Consider the following 18,231-nt stretch of genomic DNA (forward strand, 5'->3'; position numbering starts at 1 on the left):
TTCTTCTCTGCCACAGCTGTTACAGCTGTGGCAGAGCAGAATGATTTGTCTTCTATATGTTCTCAATGGGGTCGGCGCTGCTGCCGCCGGCCCCATTCAGTGCATATACAGAAGAGAACAGGAATCGCAGATCGCAGATAGGTGCGATCTGCGATTTTTTTGTTCTATAATTTATCGGACGAGCGCATAAAAAGCGCTCATGTGTCCGATACCATTGCAAAGCAATGGTTTTAAAAAATCGCCGGACGCATGCGCATGCGCAAATCGCGGCTAAAAACGCCCGTCTGACTAAGGCCTTATGCTGGTTTGAGGAGAATGATGTTCCACGATTGGACCAGCTGCACAGAGTCCAGAACGGAACCCTACTAACCATCTTAGGGATGAGCTTGAGGGTGGGTGCAGGAAATATGAACACTGTCCATTTTCTTTGAGAGAACTCGTCAGATGTTTGCAGGACGAAAGAAGGGAAATACCAGCTGAAGTGCATCAGACGTCAGTAGAAAGTATGCCATGGCGAGTATACGATTCTTGTTCAGGTGTCCAATTATTTTTGGTAGGAAAGTGTGGTTTGATACCATTTCCATTGGATTATTGCAGAATTTTTAGTGTGGTTGGAAGGTAATACCTTTGGCTGACGTATAAGTAAATTCTTGGTACTGTCGGAATTTGAAGTATCAAGTGTCAGATTAATGGATTTTATATTGCTTTTGCATTCTCCAGTATTGTCATTTCTCCATAGTAGCTATTTTTGCTAGCGAAAACTAAGAAGGCGCTTAGTATTCAGCACCTACAGTACCTTGTTCTTTGACTTGAAATGTCAGACAACCTCCAAGAAAATGTCAAGCCGGTTAAGCAGATGTCACATGTGTCTGTTACCCTTAAAATGGAATGTGTTCTATACAATGAATATCCCCATGTGGGAAACAGAGAGATTTCTACTAATACATGATTAATTGTTAATTCTTGTATATAGATAACTGTGAAAACATCAAACTCTACCGATAACACGGTGATAAACAGAACATTATACTTCTAAAGTCTGCATATATTATTAATCAGGTAACATTTAGTAAAGTAACAACACTGATATACAAGTATATTAGAATAACCCCAATCATAATTGTTCTGTATTTTCCTACATTGAAGACTGAAGCATACTATATATAGGAAATAATAAAACAAATATAGTAGCACCTCTATATACAAGAACATAACTGTGAAGGTACTGCCCCCTATGTGCAAGAATATATCTACTACAATACTGTCCCTATATAGCAAATTGAACCTACCACATACTACCCCTACGTACAAGAATATAACTACTATAATACTACCTCTATGTACAAGAATATAACTTCTATAATACTGCCTCCTATGTACAAGAATATAACTACTCTAATATTTCCCCATATGTTCAAGAATATAACTACTATAATACTGCTCCCTATGTACAAGAATATAACTGCTATAATACTGCAACTATGTACAAGAATATAACTACTATAATACTGCCTCCTATGTACAAGAATATAACTACTATAATACTGCAACCTATGTACAAGAATATAACTACTATAATACTGCGCCCTATGTACAAGAATATAACTACTATAATACAGCCCCCTATGTATAAGAATATAACTACTATAATACTGCTCCCTATGTACAAGAATATAACTACTATAATAGTGCCCCCTATTGTACAAGAATATAACTACTATAATACTGTCCCTATGTACAAGAATATAGCTACTATAATACTGTCCTCTATGTACAAGAATATAACTGCTATAATACTGCCTCCTATGTACAAGAATATAACTACTATAATACTGCCTCCTATGTACAAGAATATAACTACTCTAATACGGTGCTTATGTGCTAGAATATAAATACTATAATACAGCCTCATATGCGCAAGAATATATTTACTACAATACTGTCTCCTATTTACAAGAATATAACTACTATAATACTGCCTCCTATGTACAAGAATATAACTACTATAATACTGCCCCCTATGTACAAGAATATAACTACTATAGTACTGCCTCCTATGTACAAGAATATAACTACTATAATACTGCTCCCATGCACAAGAATATAACTACTATAATACTGCTCCTATGTACAAGAATATAACTACTATAATACTGCCCCCTATGTACAAGAATATAACTACTATAATACTGCCCCCTATGTACAAGAATATAACTACTATAATACTGCTCCCTATGTACAAGAATATAACTACTATAATACTGCCTCCTATGTACAAGAATATAACTGCTATAATACCGCTCATATGTTCAAGAATATAGCTACTATAATACTGCCCCCTATGCACAAGAATATAATTTGTATAAGGGCTCAGCCACACAGGAGCGCCAATCTGCCCATGTTTCTGTATAATAAGACGGCCGCACCGCATGCGGACGACTTTCTGTATGACCAGCTCCATTGCAGGCCATGTGTTCTTTCACTGGCTGGTGCAGTGCAGCCGTCTTATCGTACAGAAACACAGGCGGATCGGCGCCCGTGTAACTGAGCCCTCATACTGCTCTTATGTACAAGTATATGACTACTATAAAACTGCACCCTATGTACAACTATATGACCACTATAGTACTACTCTTATGTACAAGAATATAACTGCTATAATACTGCCCCTATGTCCAATAGTATAACTACTGTAATACTGCCCCCTGTGTACAAGAATATAACTACTATAATTCTGCTCTCGTATTTGCAAGAATATAACTACTATAGTACTGCTCCTATGTGCGAGAATATAACTACTATAATACTGACCCCTATGTACAAGAATAGAACTACTATAATACTGCTTTCGTATTTGCAAGAATATAACTACTATAATACTGCTCCTATGTGCAAGAATAGAATGACTATAATACTGCCCCCTATGTACAAGAATATAACTACTATAATACTGCCCTCTATGTACAAGAATATAACTACTATAATACTGCCCCCTATGTACAAGTATATAACTACTATAGTACTGCCTCCTTTGTGCAAGAATATAACTACTATAGTACTGCTCCTTTGTGCAATGGCCGAGCTGAGTGTGACAATGTGGGGGAGATCATGGGGATGATAAGATGTTTGTAATCCCGCCTGACAATGGGGATAACTCTGCTCAGCTGTCGCACAGTGGCACGAATACTGTTCAAGGGTACATTTAAAGTTAACAATTGTTTTGTCACGAGTGACGCCAGTACTCCAGCCTGAACTCCCGAGTGTAATGATGGTGGAATAACTTGAGATGAGTCCAGTAGCTTGTATTAGTAAACTGGGAGCAAGCAGTTTTACTGAAGCTTTGGAAAGAACAGTTGAACTTGCAGCATTACACAGGTGTAGCAGAGCCAATGATGATGCAGTTAATTGACACAATAAAAACAGTAGATTTACAATTTGATCCACACTTATCTTCAACGCTCTCTCTCTCTATTTCTCTAGAGGTAACTCAATAATAATCTCCTCACAGTTTTGACTAGCTGATAGGCTTACTGGAAGTGTAAAATGCAGGTATTGGATGTGAGTTGCAATGGCCACTGAACTAATCCTGGCTTTGAATTCGCCGGGTAGTTTAATTCACTGTTCTGTGGAACGATGGCCTCCAACTCAGATCTCCTCACTGCTAGAAGAACAAGGGAGGAGAAAGGGACCTTGCTACCCTTGAAAGGCTTGTTTGACCACTGCATGCTCGGCTGCACTGCTAACACACCTCCTCCTCTGACCATGACTTGCTGAAGACTTTCCTCTCCTTTGACTGCTCTGACTCCTCCTTCACTTCCTCTCTTTTCCCGCACTTTCTCTGCTCTCCTTCCTCTCTGCATAGGGACCCATACTAAGATTTCCCGATCTGTACTCAACCACCAATCAATGGAGGCGTGACATATAGCCAATAGACAACCAGCTATTGCCAGCACTAAGCTCTCAGCTTAGAAAGGGTGAAACAGGGTTTCTCTGATGCATGGCACCGTCTATGCCTATGGGAAACGCATAGACAGGTGTGACAAGACCAATGTTAATGTGACTATTCTGGAGGACACTCCGGGCCACTACATATATACTGGAATAAAACTACTATAATACTGCCCCTGTGTACAAGAATATAACTACTAAAATACTCCTCCTATGTACAAAAATATAGCTACTATAATACTGCCTCTATGTACAAGAATATAACTACTATAAAACTGCCCCCTATGTACAAAAATATAGCTACTATAATACTGCCTCTATGTACAAGAATATAACTACTATAATACTGCCCCCTGTGTGCAAGAATATAACTACTATAATACTGCCCCCTATGTACAAGAATATAAGTACTATAATACTGCCACCCCCCCCCCCCCCACGTGTACGAGACTAGAACAACTATAATACTGCCCCCTGTGTACAAGAATATAACTACTGTAATCTGGCGCCTTATGTACAAGATGTAACCATTATAATACTGTCCCCTACGTATAAGAATACAACTACTATAATACTGCTCCTATGTACAAGAATATAACTACTATAATACTGCTGCTATGTACAGGAATATAACTACTATAATACTGCCCCCTATGTACAAGAATACAACTATTATATTACTGCTCCTATGTACAAGAATATAACTACTATAATACTGCCCCAATGTACAAGAATATAACTACTATATTCTGGCCCCTTATGTACAGGAATATACCTACTATAATACTGCTCCTATGTACAAGAATATAGCTACTATAATACTGCTGTTATGCACAAGAATATAACTACTATAATACTGCCTATTATGTACAAGAATATAACTACTATAATACTGCCTCTATGTACAAGAATATAACTACTATAATACTGCCCCCCTTTGTACAAGAATATAACTACTATAATACTGCCCCTATGCACAAGAATATAACTACTATAATACTGCCCCCTGTGTACAAGAATATAAGTACTATAATACTGCCCCCTATGTACAAGAATATAACTACTATAATACTGCCTCCTTTACAAGAATATAACTAATATAATACTGCCTCCTATGTACAAGAATATAACTACCATAATACTGCCCCCTATGTACAAGAATATAACTACTATAATACTGCCCCCTATGTACAAGAATATAACTACTATAATACTGCCCCCTATGTACAAGAATATAACTACTATAATACTGTCCTCCTATGTACAAGAATATAGCTGCTATAATACTGCCCCCTATATACAAGAATATAACTACTATAATACTGCCTCCTATGTACATGAATATAACTACTATAATACTGCCCCCTATGTACAAGAATATAACTACTATAATACTGCCTCCTATGTACAAGAATATAACTACTATAATACTTCCCCCTATGTACAAGAATATAACTACTATAATACTGCCCCCTATGTACAAGAATATAACTACTATAATACTGCCCCCTATGTACAAGAATATAACTACTATAATACTGTCCTCCTATGTACAAGAATATAGCTGCTATAATACTGCCCCCTATATACAAGAATATAACTACTATAATACTGCCTCCTATGTACATCAATATAACTACTATAATACTGCCCCCTATGTACAAGAATATAACTACTATAATACTGCCTCCTATGTACAAGAATATAACTACTATAATACTTCCCCCTATGTACAAGAATATAACTACTATAATACTGCCCCCTATGTACAAGAATATAACTACTATAATACTGCCCCCTATATACAAGAATATAACTACTATAATACTGCTCCTTGTGTATAAGAATATAATTCCATCCTCTGGTGTTTACCTTCTGTGTTGCATATACAGTATGGGGTGTGTCTGTGCTTGTCTTGGTTGGTGTCCTGTCCTATTATATGTTAGTTGCGATCAGGTTTGTACTCAGTTTCTATTTGTTCATCTTGTCATGTCCATCAGCTGCCTTCAGAAATGCTTCTATAACAGTAAGAGGGCTAAACCGTACTCATTCAAGATGTCTGAGCTATCCATCGTTACACTGTAAGTGTGCTCTGTACCATGGCTGTGCTTTTCTGCATGAAATGGTGATGTTGTGTTTGTCTGCATGTTATATCAGTGTTACTGCATGTGTTATTCTTAAGCACTGAATCCTTCATTTGTACATTTCTTAAGATGTCTCCAATTTTTACAAAATACATCAAATCATAGTGAGTTTCTCTAGTACTATATATCTGGCTGCTTGTGGTACAGTCTTGCTGCTTGTTGTGAGATTAACTAAGAAGCCTCTAGTATTTCCCAGGGACAATGCTCCTCTTATCTTTTGTCTGTGCCTGGTATTGAACTCAGTCCCGATTCCTTAAATATAGATAAGCTGCAATACTGGACACAGCCTGTAGACAAAAGTGGCACTCTTTCTGGGTAAATTTAACCTCAAGTAACCTCTTGAAAATCACATGCAGTTGCACCTTTGACCACTCTGGACAAAACTTACTCATTGTGTTATGTCTAGATCTTCTTAAGAAGGCAGGACATGACACGTTAAACCAGAGTAATCATATTAAAGAGGTTGCACCGAGATCTAAAGTTACCGCCTGTCCACAGAAAAGAGGATAACTTTATAATGGGTGGGAATTAGAGATAAGCGAGTATACTCACTAAGGCACATTACTCGAGCGAGTAGTGCCTTAGCCGAGTATCTCCCCGCTCGTGTCTAAAGATTCGGCGGCTGGCGCCGGTGACAGGTGAGTTGCGGCGGAGAGCAGTGGGGAGCGGGGGGGAGAGAGGGAGAGAGAGATCTCCCCTTTGTTCCTCCCCGCTCTCCCCCGCCGCCCCCCGCCGGCCCCCGAATCTTTAGACACGAGCGGGGAGATACTCGGCTAAGGCACTACTCGCTCGAGTAATGTGCCTTAGCGAGTATACTCGCTCATCTCTACTGGTAATCAAATCACTGAGAATAAGGGCCCGACAGTCCCCCGTATGAATGGAGCAGAGGTCATGTATGCACACTACCACTCCGTTCAATTAAATGACAATTCTGGAAATTGGCGAGTACAATTACTCAGCAATCTCCAGTGCTGTCATTGAGATAAATGGAGTGGCAGCATTCATGGTCAGTCACGGGATAACCCAAGTTATGGTGTTTGAGGCCACTTATGCAGCAGTAATATTGCTGAGTTGTCAGGGCTGGTGTAGCACAGGGTGGCTTCACACGAGCGTGTTTTTGTGCGTGCATACGCGTGCACAAAAAAACGCTTCTATTAGAACCAATGCATTCCCTATAGTGTGTTTACATGTCCGTGTTTTACAGGTGCGTGCCTGTAAAGATAGGACATGCATGCACCATAGGAAATGCACGCATTGTCTTCAATGGAGCCACGGCTGCTGCCAGGGGCTCCATTGAAGACAATTGTCTGCCGACACCCCTGAATTGTTTTTCAGGGAAGAGCTTAACATATAAGCTCTTCCCTGAAAAACAAGAATTTTAGTGTAAAAGAAAAAATACTTACCTGTCCGCCGCTGCCGTGTCCCCACGCGGATGAAGAACACATCTGCCGCATGCAGCAAATGTTTCCTTCATTTCCGCGAGGAAAATTAATTCCGTGCTGCACCTGCCAAATCTGTGATAAATGCAGCAAAGGAATTCTTCATCACTGCGGGGCATAAAGAATTCCCTACCAGAGCTGTCACAGATGACAACTGTGGTAGGGGATCCAGCTGCCGGCATCCTGTAATTGTTTTTTAGGGAAGGGCTTTAAATATAAGCCCTTCCCTGAAAAACTAGAAAAAATGGTGATAAAAATAAATACATACACAGCTTTCTTCAGCTGCCGGGGCTCAGCCGCATCCAGCAGGCTTTTCTCCTGCACTGCTGTGAGGAGTATTCAGCAGGTGGGGATTTTAAATTCCTGCCTGCTGAATGGGCTGCATCTGATTGGCTGAGCACTGTGTCCAATCCGAGGCAGCTCTCAGCTATTGAATGACAGCTGAGAGCTGCCTCTGATTGGTCCCTGCGCTCAGCCAATCAGAGGCAGCACTCACCCATTTATGAATTCATGAGTCTTCAAGTCTTTTTCACATGTGCTGCTGCTTAGCCCAATTCCTTCCATTCTGTATGTGCTTTCTTCATTTTGCTCGGCCAGATGTAGGACTTTGCATTTCTCCGTGTTAAATACCATTCTGTTAGTCGCTGTCCACTGTGCAAGCTTTTCTAGATCTTTTTGAATACTCTCTCTCTCTTCCCTAGTGTTAGCTATCCCTCCTAGCTTTTTGATCCCTCAGCAAATTTGATCAGTTTCCCATCAATTCCCTTCTCCAGATCATTTATAAAAATATTGACCAGCACTGGGCCCAGGACAGAGCCTTGTGGTACCCAACTTGATACATTCTTCCACTTGGATGTGCAGCCATTTATGACCACTCTTTGAGTACGATTACTCAGCCAGTTCTGAATCCACCTAACAGTTGCCTTGTCAATCCCATATTTGGTCATTTTTTCAATAAGTATGGTATGAGATACTTTGTCAAATGCTTTACTAAGGTCAAGAAAAACTACATCCACTGCATTTCCCTGATCAACACAGTCAGTGATACTATCATAGAAGGAAATTAGATTCGTCTGGCATGACTTGTTTGTTATAAACATGCTGGCTCTGGTTAATTACTCCATTTTCATCCAAGTACTGGCATACATGCTGTTTAATAATTTGTTCAAACATCTTTCCCTGTATAGAAGTCAGACTCACAGGCCTGTAATTTCCTGGATCTACCTTCTTCCCTTTTTTGAAGATAGGGACAATATTTGCCCTTTTCCAACCTCCTGGGACTTCTCCTGTTCTCCAGATACTTTCAAAGATGATAGCGAGTGGTTCAGCAATTACCATCGCTGCTTTTTTAGTATCCAAGGATGTAATTTATCTGGACCTTGAGACTTGAATTCATTTAAGCTAGCTAAGTGCTCCCTCACCATCTCTCTGCTTACAGATCGCCTGAACTCTTTTATTCCCCCAATAGCACAGAAAGGATCAGTTGATCTTTCTGAGAGAAAACAGATACAAAATAGGAATTTAAACATTCGGCCTTCTCAACATCATTCTTAACCAATTCAATACATTACATAGGCCTTCTGCACATGGGCGGAAATTCCGCAGCAGGATTTCCCGCATAATTTTCCCCCGTGCCTGCTGCCATAGGATTGCATTAGATAATGCAATCCTAAGCAGACAGACGGGATTTGACCGCGTGAAAACATGCACGGTAAACAAATCGCGGCATGTCCTATTTCTGCGTGGCTCTCACAGAGGCCCGCACAGAAACATCATTAGTGACGCACCAGCTCTGCTATGCATACGCGCCAGCTGGACGGCAGCTGGCACATAGCAGAGCGGGGAGACGCCGGGAGCAGGTGAGCCACAGTGGTCACTGCAGGGGCACGATGCGCATCCCGCTGCGCGAATTCACGCAGCGGAACCTGACCCGGTCGTCTGCAGGAGGCCATATGGTGTACCGATCCTGAGTTACATCCTGTATTATACTCCAGAGCTGCACTCACTATTCTGCTGGTGGAGTCACTGTGTACATATATTCGATTACTTAGCCTGTACTGATCCTGAGTTACATCCTGTATTATACCCCAGAGCTGCACTGACTATTCTGCTGGTGGAGTCACTGTGTACATACATTACTTATCCTGTACTGGTCCTGAGCTACATCCTGTATTATACTCCAGAGCTGTACTCACTATTCTGCTGGTGGAGTCACTGTGTACATACTTTACTCATCCCGTACTGATTCTGAGTCACATCCTGCGAGAAGCTAGAGTGACTGTAAAGTTCTGGAGACAATGTGGCCCATACCACTTAGGGTTTTCCCACTACTTAAAATTGCTTCACAGTCACTCTGTACTTTCTAGTTGCTGCTGACCCGGACCAATTGCAGCATCCAAGGAGCAGGCCCCAGCCTAGAAGACAGTGGGATAGAGTTTGGGCCTTGTCACTGTGGCTCAACCGTCTCCACCCAGAGGGTAACCGATGACGCGTCCAAGGGGCAGAGGACAGGCTAATAAATAGGGGAACCCAATGGTGGATTACCTGAATCTTTTCTTTGTCAACCGTGACCCCACCGTTTCTTCTGTCATGGGGAATTCCTAGTTGGTGGAGTAAATCCACACACACGGGTACTTTTTAAGACACAGCTTCCGGAAACGGATGGGCGGCTGGTCATTTTACTGAAACTTCCATAACAGAACTCCTTACATCTAGTGCCACCTGAACAGTGTCTTGACAAGTGGTGTGACAGGGAGAACTCACAGGAATGCAGGAGAAACCACAGTCATAGTTATCTGTAGGTCCTGGCCTAGCAACACTCTTTCTTTTCTTTCAGTCTCTACCAGTACACACTGACGGTCACAAGAGAATACGCTGAAGAACTTCTCTTAATTCTTCCTCTCTTTCTCTCTGTCATTGTCGGCTGTGAGCTCCGGGGAGTCGTAATAGTTCCTGGCAGCCATCAGGCCATTCTCTTGGCCTCCTCCAGAGCAGAAGGTGCCCATGTGGCTCCTCTGCAAGTCCATTACCATTCTCTTTCTACCTAACTCTATCTTGCCCACCTCTTGCAAAAACATATATCAAGCATGGTCATGTGTCAGACAAAAAGATACATTACCCAGACATTCCTATCATCACTAGACACTTAACCCATTCAGTACTGCAGGTATGCAATACACCTCAATCATGGAACACAGAAGACACTGACAAGATGACACAATACATGCACACTTGTGAGAAGGGGCCCCATTGTACTGGGCTACTACACAATGACTACTGTAACCAATCACTGGCTGTAAAAGGTCACTGTTGTGGCCCGTGATTGGCTGTATAGTCACATGCCTGGTCAGCAGCAACCTGGAAGGAAAGAGTGACTGTGAAGCAATTTTAAGTCATGCGACAACCCCTTTAAGAGTGCTGGTCCAAGGAACAGGAATGTCTGTGCAAGCATTGTACCAAATTAGAGACCAAGCAGACAAGTCCGGTTTAGGTATAAGTAAACCCAGTGTCACATACCACCACCTCCTTCAATATTATAAAGTGAGGAGTTCAGAAACCGTTTAATAAGTTGTGTGGCTGTTACTGACATATAAAAAGAACTTTGCTATGGAGTTCAGGTCATCCTATTTCCCACATACACCAACCTGAGATACCACCCGGTCACGTTACTCTGCCATAAAAAGCACCTGCCCTGTTGTGTGCCTCCATTATTGCCACCCCAAAAGAGTTTTGCAAAATGAAAAATAAATGGCTTCAATATATAAATGGGCTCGCTCAGACGGACGTAGGTTTCGTGCTGCTAGCAGCGCACAGAATGTGCTTCTGTTAGGGACCAATAGGTTCCTATAGAAGCATTCACAAGAGAGAATGTTAGGCGAGCGAAATGGCGTGCACCAAAGATAGGACATGCAAATGCAAACTTGCATGTTGACTCCGAGGTGCGTGCAAAGATAGGACATGTACTATCTTTGCTGCGAGCTGTATAGAAGTTTCCATTGACTCCTATGGGAGCCTTGAAAGCACACAGCTCGCACCTAGAATCGTGTGAACGGGCTACTTCAAGGAGCTGGAAGCAGCCCGTTCAAGCGATCTTTACAGCTCCTATAACCGCGATCCTTTTGCGCTACTAGCAGCACGACAACTAAGTTCATCTGAACGAGCCCAAAGACTTACATTGGTTTCACACTAGCCTTTGTGAAGCCAGCACTGATTAGGTTCTTTGTTGTATCCTCCATACAAAAAAATTGCACGGGGACAGAAACCAGGATGGAACCATAGGGGAGAATATTTGAAACGTAGACGTCTTTGGTTTCCAACTTAGTCTTTTACACCATGTTTGATGCTTTTCTGTCCAGTGTAAAAGACTGACAGGGACTGAAACTGTGAGACGGAGACCAAAGAAGTCTCCGTCTCACATATCTCCTCTACGGTGCTGCGGTTTTTGCATGGAGGATGGAACCCAGAACTGGATCCAATGTGAGAAGTGCCAAATACGTACATGTATGTTGAATGAACATAAAAGTAATTCCGCACATGACTGCGTATTAATCAACGCATTATTTTCTTTCACAGGAGGTTGGCCCGCTCCACACTCCTACTGATCCCGCTCTTTGGAATTCACTATACCGTCTTTGCCTTTTCACCTGAGAATGTCAGTAAGAGGGAGAGACTTGTGTTTGAGCTGGGACTGGGATCCTTCCAGGTAAATATGATAAAACATTTACATATTGTCCCTCCTAGTAAATGTATTCTTATTTCATTAGGATTTCCAATATATACAAATAACTTATAATATCGCTCATTTCTCCTTGTTCCCTGCGAGTGGAGAGAAAAAAAAACATACATCTACTAAACAATAAGCACTCCCCAGAGGGCATATATAGTCATTCGTCTTAAAGGGGGTCTTCTCTTTGAACAGCCTATGGATCCGCTTGCAATAAGTTGGGTGCAAATTCTCCCTAGTTGGGACCCACGGCTCTAATCTGAGGGGCAGTAAGTTTCCAATTTTCTGCAGCTCCAATATAGATATAGATATTGCAGGTCGCAATATTTGTAACTTCCTCTTACATGAACAAAGTCTTCATGTAGCCCTGGCCTAAAGATGGTTTCAGGGAGTTGCATCAAAAGCCTACTCTACTGTCCTACATCCATGTTTGTGGGGGTCTATTCCCAGACTCCAGCAAATACCATTCATGTCTGTGTGTCTATTCAGGACTGCTACTACAACACAGTAAGAGGGACTGATCTGCAGTACCAGACACAGCCACATGGCTAAGAACAGCATAGTGTTGGGTTCTGAGATGAAGCAGCTATAGTTCTCAGTTAAGCATTGCAGCCACTACTGATCAGTGGGAAATCCCAAGGGATTTTTGACTATACATTACACTTTTACATTTCACTGTTATTGTTTTCCAGGGATTTGTTGTTGCCATCCTCTATTGCTTCCTGAATGGAGAGGTAAGATCCAATATATTCCCAATTCTGGTTTTTATTATTTTATTTAGACATTTCAAGTCATAACTAACATTAGCATGAGCAAGGCAGAAAGCACTCTTAAGAAACTTGATTAGGGATTTTGTTTTACCAAAAAGGTAATTTAAAAAATATATATTTTGATTGTCCCTTTATCATGCACATATTTCATATCCTCTTCAACTTGGGAGGAGTCTTCATCAGTGCTTATGGTCACCCCCTGTTGAGTAATGTACTTACTGTAGGTAATATTAAATAGTGACATACAGATAGCTAATAGATATTTATGAGGGATGGATGGATGGATAGATAGGTAAATAGGTAAATAGATAGATGGGTAAATAGATAGGTGGGTTATAGATAGGTGGATGGATAGATAGGTGGATGGATAGATAGGTAAATAGATAGATAGGTAAATAGATAGATAGGTAGATAGTAGAGATGAGCGAGCACCCAAATGCTCAGGTCCACGTTATTCGAGTCGAGCTTTTCGTAAAATTCGAGAGCTCTGCTCAAGTAACGAACCCCATTGATTACAGTGGGAGACTCGAGCATTTTTGTATGTGGGACGCCCGGTGCCGAGCTTTTTTTTTGTCTTGGTTCGTGTTCTCTCTCTCTCTCCCTCCTTCCTGCCAGACAAAAAATTTGCCAATGACACGTGCTGGGTCGCGACGGGGAGGGGCCAAAACAGGCACGTCACAGCGGGGAGGAGCCAAAAACTGGAGCGGGGTCGAACACGATTTGATGCTTGCTCGAGTAACGAGCACCATCGAGTACGCTAATACTCGAATGAGCATCAAGCTCGGCAGAGTATGTTCGCTCAACTCTACTAGATAGATAGGTAAATAGATGGATAGGTAAATAGATGGGTAGATAGGTATTAGATAGATTTGCATATTTACCATCCTGTTCCATAACAACAAAAGTACATAAAAAAATGACGTTGTAAAGTTTCTCCCTAAAGGTGCAATCAGAAATAAAGAGAAAATGGCGGAGCTGGAAAGTCAACCGGTATTTTGCTGTGGATTTCAAGCACCGTCATCCATCCCTGGCGAGCAGCGGAGTCAACGGGGGGACACAGTTGTCCATTCTGAGCAAGAGCAGCTCTCAGATTCGGATGTCCAGCATAAATGCGGAAAACCTGGCGACATGAGCTCAGAAACAGCCTAAACATTTTCTAACATTGATCTTTTTTTTATTATTATGTTTTTTTAATTTTACTTTTTGTAGTGAATCAGAAAAGACGTCGAGAAAGTAATAGGGCATTGTGTCAGGAAAAAAGATGCTGAGAGTCTTTGGAAGAGAGAAGGTAGAATATTTCACTTCCATGGATTTCTGGATTAGTTTCCCAGCAATATTACGTCATTTCCATCCAGTACAATCCATCCGTTACTCTCTACATAAACGTTTTTCATTGAGTTACTGAATGCCTTTTCGACATGAGAACAGATAAAACTTCAAAACTAAAATAAAAAATTCAAATTAAACGCTAAAATCGTAAAAGTCAGATATAAAATACAATAAAATATTTTTTATTAAAACTGGTGCAAAACAAGTTATGGAACCTTGTGCAACTTTGTAGCAAAATCGTTTTCTTTCTTTATTTTTTTAAAATAATTCTTAAGAAAGTAAAAAGTTTGGTTGGAACAGGTAACAAAACAGCTTCTTGCTTTACTCTTGGTACCAGTATTCATAAAGGTGTTTTCTATTGTCCAAAATCAGGAAAACACTTGTTTTATTGCAAGGACAATTATGTATTATTGGTTTACAGCATCAAACTCTATCAGGCAGCTTGTATCAGATTTTGAACCCTTTCCAATCCACCGTCTGACGTCTGAAGACATTACGATTTAAGGCTGTACACCTCCGATGTTGGAAGTAGTCCGTCAGGGCTCTCTTACTGTATATTGCCAGCCTCTCTGCTGTCAGAGCCTACCCAACGTGTCACCTCATGCAGTACCGGCTTTAGCCAGCAGATAGCGCTGTTGTATAATAGCAGAAAAAGAGTAAGCCCCTTAGGAAAACCAGGATACAAATTGGATTGGAAAACGTTAAAAAAATTTTATTTTTTTTTGCAAATTAATACAAAATGTGAAGTATCTGATTAAGGATGAATTCTGTATATAGATTGCACTGGTTCTGGTGACGGTGGATCAGGGTGTATCTGCACAAACAAATTGCAGACTCAACGCAAAATATGGATTACCTTACAGTATTATTTTAATGATGCTGTACGACTTAGCAAGGGTAACGGCATGTTTCTCATAAACACTCGAAAATAGCATTAAAATGTAATAAAACACTAACAGTATTAAATTATATTTTTTAAAAAATAAAAAAAACCTGTATGTAGTTATTATGACTATTATTAATATTTTGTGACCGTCTGGTAGAACTTTGCCTTGTATCCAGAAATACATCTGGTACATATTTTCTTAACTCACAGTAATAAGATGTCAATTCACGTTGAAAACAATACAATAAGATGAACGACTTTATTTTAAAGGACAAAGCAAACATTTTTGAAAGAAAAAAAACGGATAATTCTGCTACATTTTTAATTCTTTTTTACTTTGTGTTTTTTTCAATTCTTTTTTTAGAAGCCTGCGTATACATAGAACACAATAAGAGAAAAAGTACACAAAAAAAGTTGTGTCTTTGGCTTCATGGAATGTAATAATATTTTTGAAAGCAGGATCAATTGAAATCAAAAGAACGATCAGAATGTATATATATATAATGCAGAATGTGTATATTAAATGCAGAATGTGTATAGCTCACATACTTTACATGATACCATTTTTTTTTATTGGACTGTAATGTTAATTGGGCCATAGTTTTCTCTGAGCCATTATGTGTGGGATAAAAAGTACTTTCCATATTCCGTTCCTAGTAAAAAAAAAGTGAAAAATTTCAAGAGGAAATTTGCCACTGAATCTTTCACAGCCAGATTTCACTTCAAGGCCCTCATGGTCAAGTGAAGCAAAACCCAAGGCCACCACATCTGCCACTATTGGCTTTTCTCCAGGGATCAAAAATCCTACACAAATGGAAAATAAGCAGATATTTTAAGAGGAAATTTACCACTAAATCTTTCACCACTAGATTTAACTACAAGGCCCTCGTGGTCAAGTAGACCAAGACCCTGGGCCACTAGTCTACTACTACTGTTGACTTTTCTCTATGGATCGAAACATCCAATCCAGACATTCCAGTGTCGTATGGCTGGTTGAATTAGGCTTCATCTACTCTGAAGGGAACAAAATATTATTACTGGACAAAGCATGGCTTCTCAATAATTTTCTACTGGGTCCTCACTAGCCAAAATATGATGATACCTGGGCTTCATCATTGATCATAATATGTGCCAAAAGTTGAAAATTACCTCAATTTTTCTTAGAGTTTGTCTTCTGAACCCAGTAGAACATTAAAATAAGCACAAAGGTAGTCAGTTACAGTATGTGCCAAACCAGAGATTGGTGCAACCAGAGAAAGGTCTGTGCATCATATTATTACTGTCAAAACTGCCTTCCAAACTGCAAATAACCAACAAATGGCCCAACTCGCAATTTGAGAAGCACTGCATTAATGAACCAGGACCTGAGAAAATGGAATTTCCATGAAGGGGTTGTCATGTTACCAGACAACCCCATTTCAATAGGGCTGCTGGCAATAAAATAATAAACTGAAATATACTTATCCATCCGTGGCCAGTGGGTTCCAGCACTGCAGCCCTACTGTAGTCCCAGTGTTTGTTGTGACAGATAATCACAAGAAATCAGGTGACTGCTGCAGCCATTGAGAAGTTGCAGCATCATACTCCCAACCTCCTGGCATCATGGCACTCAGGATGTTAGCGTCAATGCAAGGAGAATGAGCGTTAATGCTGCATCCTCTTATTGGCTGTAGCGGTCACCTGATTTCCTATGACATCATCTGTAACAACAAACACCAGGACTGGATCCCAGCAGCCGTGAACGGTGCATTATATTTAAGTTTATTATTTTAATGCAGGCAGTGCTATTGAAGCAGGGATATCCCATAACCAAACAACACTTTTAGGGCTCAGTCAGACGGGCGTTTTTTTCACGTGATTTGCGCATTCGCATGCGTCCGTCGATTTTATAAAACCATTGCTTTGCAATGGTATCGGACACATGAGCGCTTTTTATGGGCTCGTCCGATAAATTATAGAACAGAAATCGCAGATCGCACCTATCTGCGATCTGCAATTCCTGTTCTCTTCTCTATATGCGCTCAATGGGGCCGGCGGCAGCAGCGCCGACCCCATTGAGAACATATAGAAGACAAATCATTCTTCTCTGCCACAGCTGTAACAGCTGTGGCAGAGAAGAATGATGTTTGCCCTTTGAATTCAATGGAGCCGGCAATACAGCCGGCTCCATTGAAAGCAATGGGCTGCTGGCGATCGCACGATGAATTTTCGGGAAGGGCTTAAAAATATAAGCCCTTCCCGGAAATTCATCCAGAAATGTATAAAAACAAAAAAAAAATATATACTCACCTGGTCCTGGTCCACGTGCTCAGCGCAGGGCCAATCAGAGGCAGCACTCACTCACCCATTCATGAATTCATGAATGGGTGTGAGTGAGAGCTGCCTCGGATTGGTGAGGCTGTGACCAATCAGAGGCAGCTCATTCAGCAGGTGGGGATTTTAAATCCCCGGCTGCTGAATACTACTCAGAGCAGTTCAGGAGAACTGCCGGCCGGCCACGCTGAACTCCGTCTGCCGGGACCAGGTGAGTATATTTTTTTTTTTTTGTTTTTACACATTTCTGGATGAATTTCGGGAAGGGCTTATATTTTTAAGCCCTTCCCGAAAATTCATCATGAGATCGCCTGCAGCCCATTGCTTTCAATGGAGCCGGCTGTATTGCCGGCTCCGTTGAATTCAATGCGCTGGACAGCTCTGGCCCGTTTCTATTGAAACGCGGCTAGGAGCAGTTTTTTGGGGCGATTTTTCGGCCCTGGTCACGCGATTTGTGGATGCGCATCCATCATGCGATCCACAAATCGCGGGAAAAAACGCCCGTGTGACTAAGGCTTTAAGGTGAATCTCCACCCAAAAGTAATTTTGCTCATATTTTCATAAATCGGTAGATATAACAGTAGCCAATCTCTTATTATGGTTTACTCGGAGCTGGATTAGAGGGAAGGAAAAAGGGATAATTATGCAGGGAGCTTTCAATTAGCTAATGTTTATGTCT

At 41.0% G+C, this 18,231-nt stretch overlaps 1 protein-coding gene and 1 long non-coding RNA gene across 2 annotated transcripts in view; one reads left to right on the forward strand and one right to left on the reverse strand.

The window, feature by feature from the left end:
* Window positions 1-14,505, forward strand: part of ADCYAP1R1 (ADCYAP receptor type I) — a 193,260-nt gene extending 178,755 nt beyond the window's left edge. The window contains exons 14-16 of the mRNA XM_066585652.1: window positions 12,104-12,233; window positions 12,947-12,988; window positions 13,968-14,505. Of these exons, the coding sequence (XP_066441749.1) occupies window positions 12,104-12,233; window positions 12,947-12,988; window positions 13,968-14,156 (361 nt within the window). The 3' untranslated portion in view covers window positions 14,157-14,505. The remainder of the gene's footprint in view (window positions 1-12,103; window positions 12,234-12,946; window positions 12,989-13,967) is intronic.
* LOC136587145 (uncharacterized) overlaps window positions 1-18,231 on the reverse strand; it is an 89,552-nt gene that overhangs the window by 9,324 nt on the left and 61,997 nt on the right. The gene's annotated exons all lie outside the window — the stretch shown is intronic.

This window comes from Eleutherodactylus coqui, chromosome 12 (genome assembly GCF_035609145.1).
Source record: "Eleutherodactylus coqui strain aEleCoq1 chromosome 12, aEleCoq1.hap1, whole genome shotgun sequence".
Taxonomy (NCBI): Eukaryota; Metazoa; Chordata; class Amphibia; order Anura; family Eleutherodactylidae; genus Eleutherodactylus; species Eleutherodactylus coqui.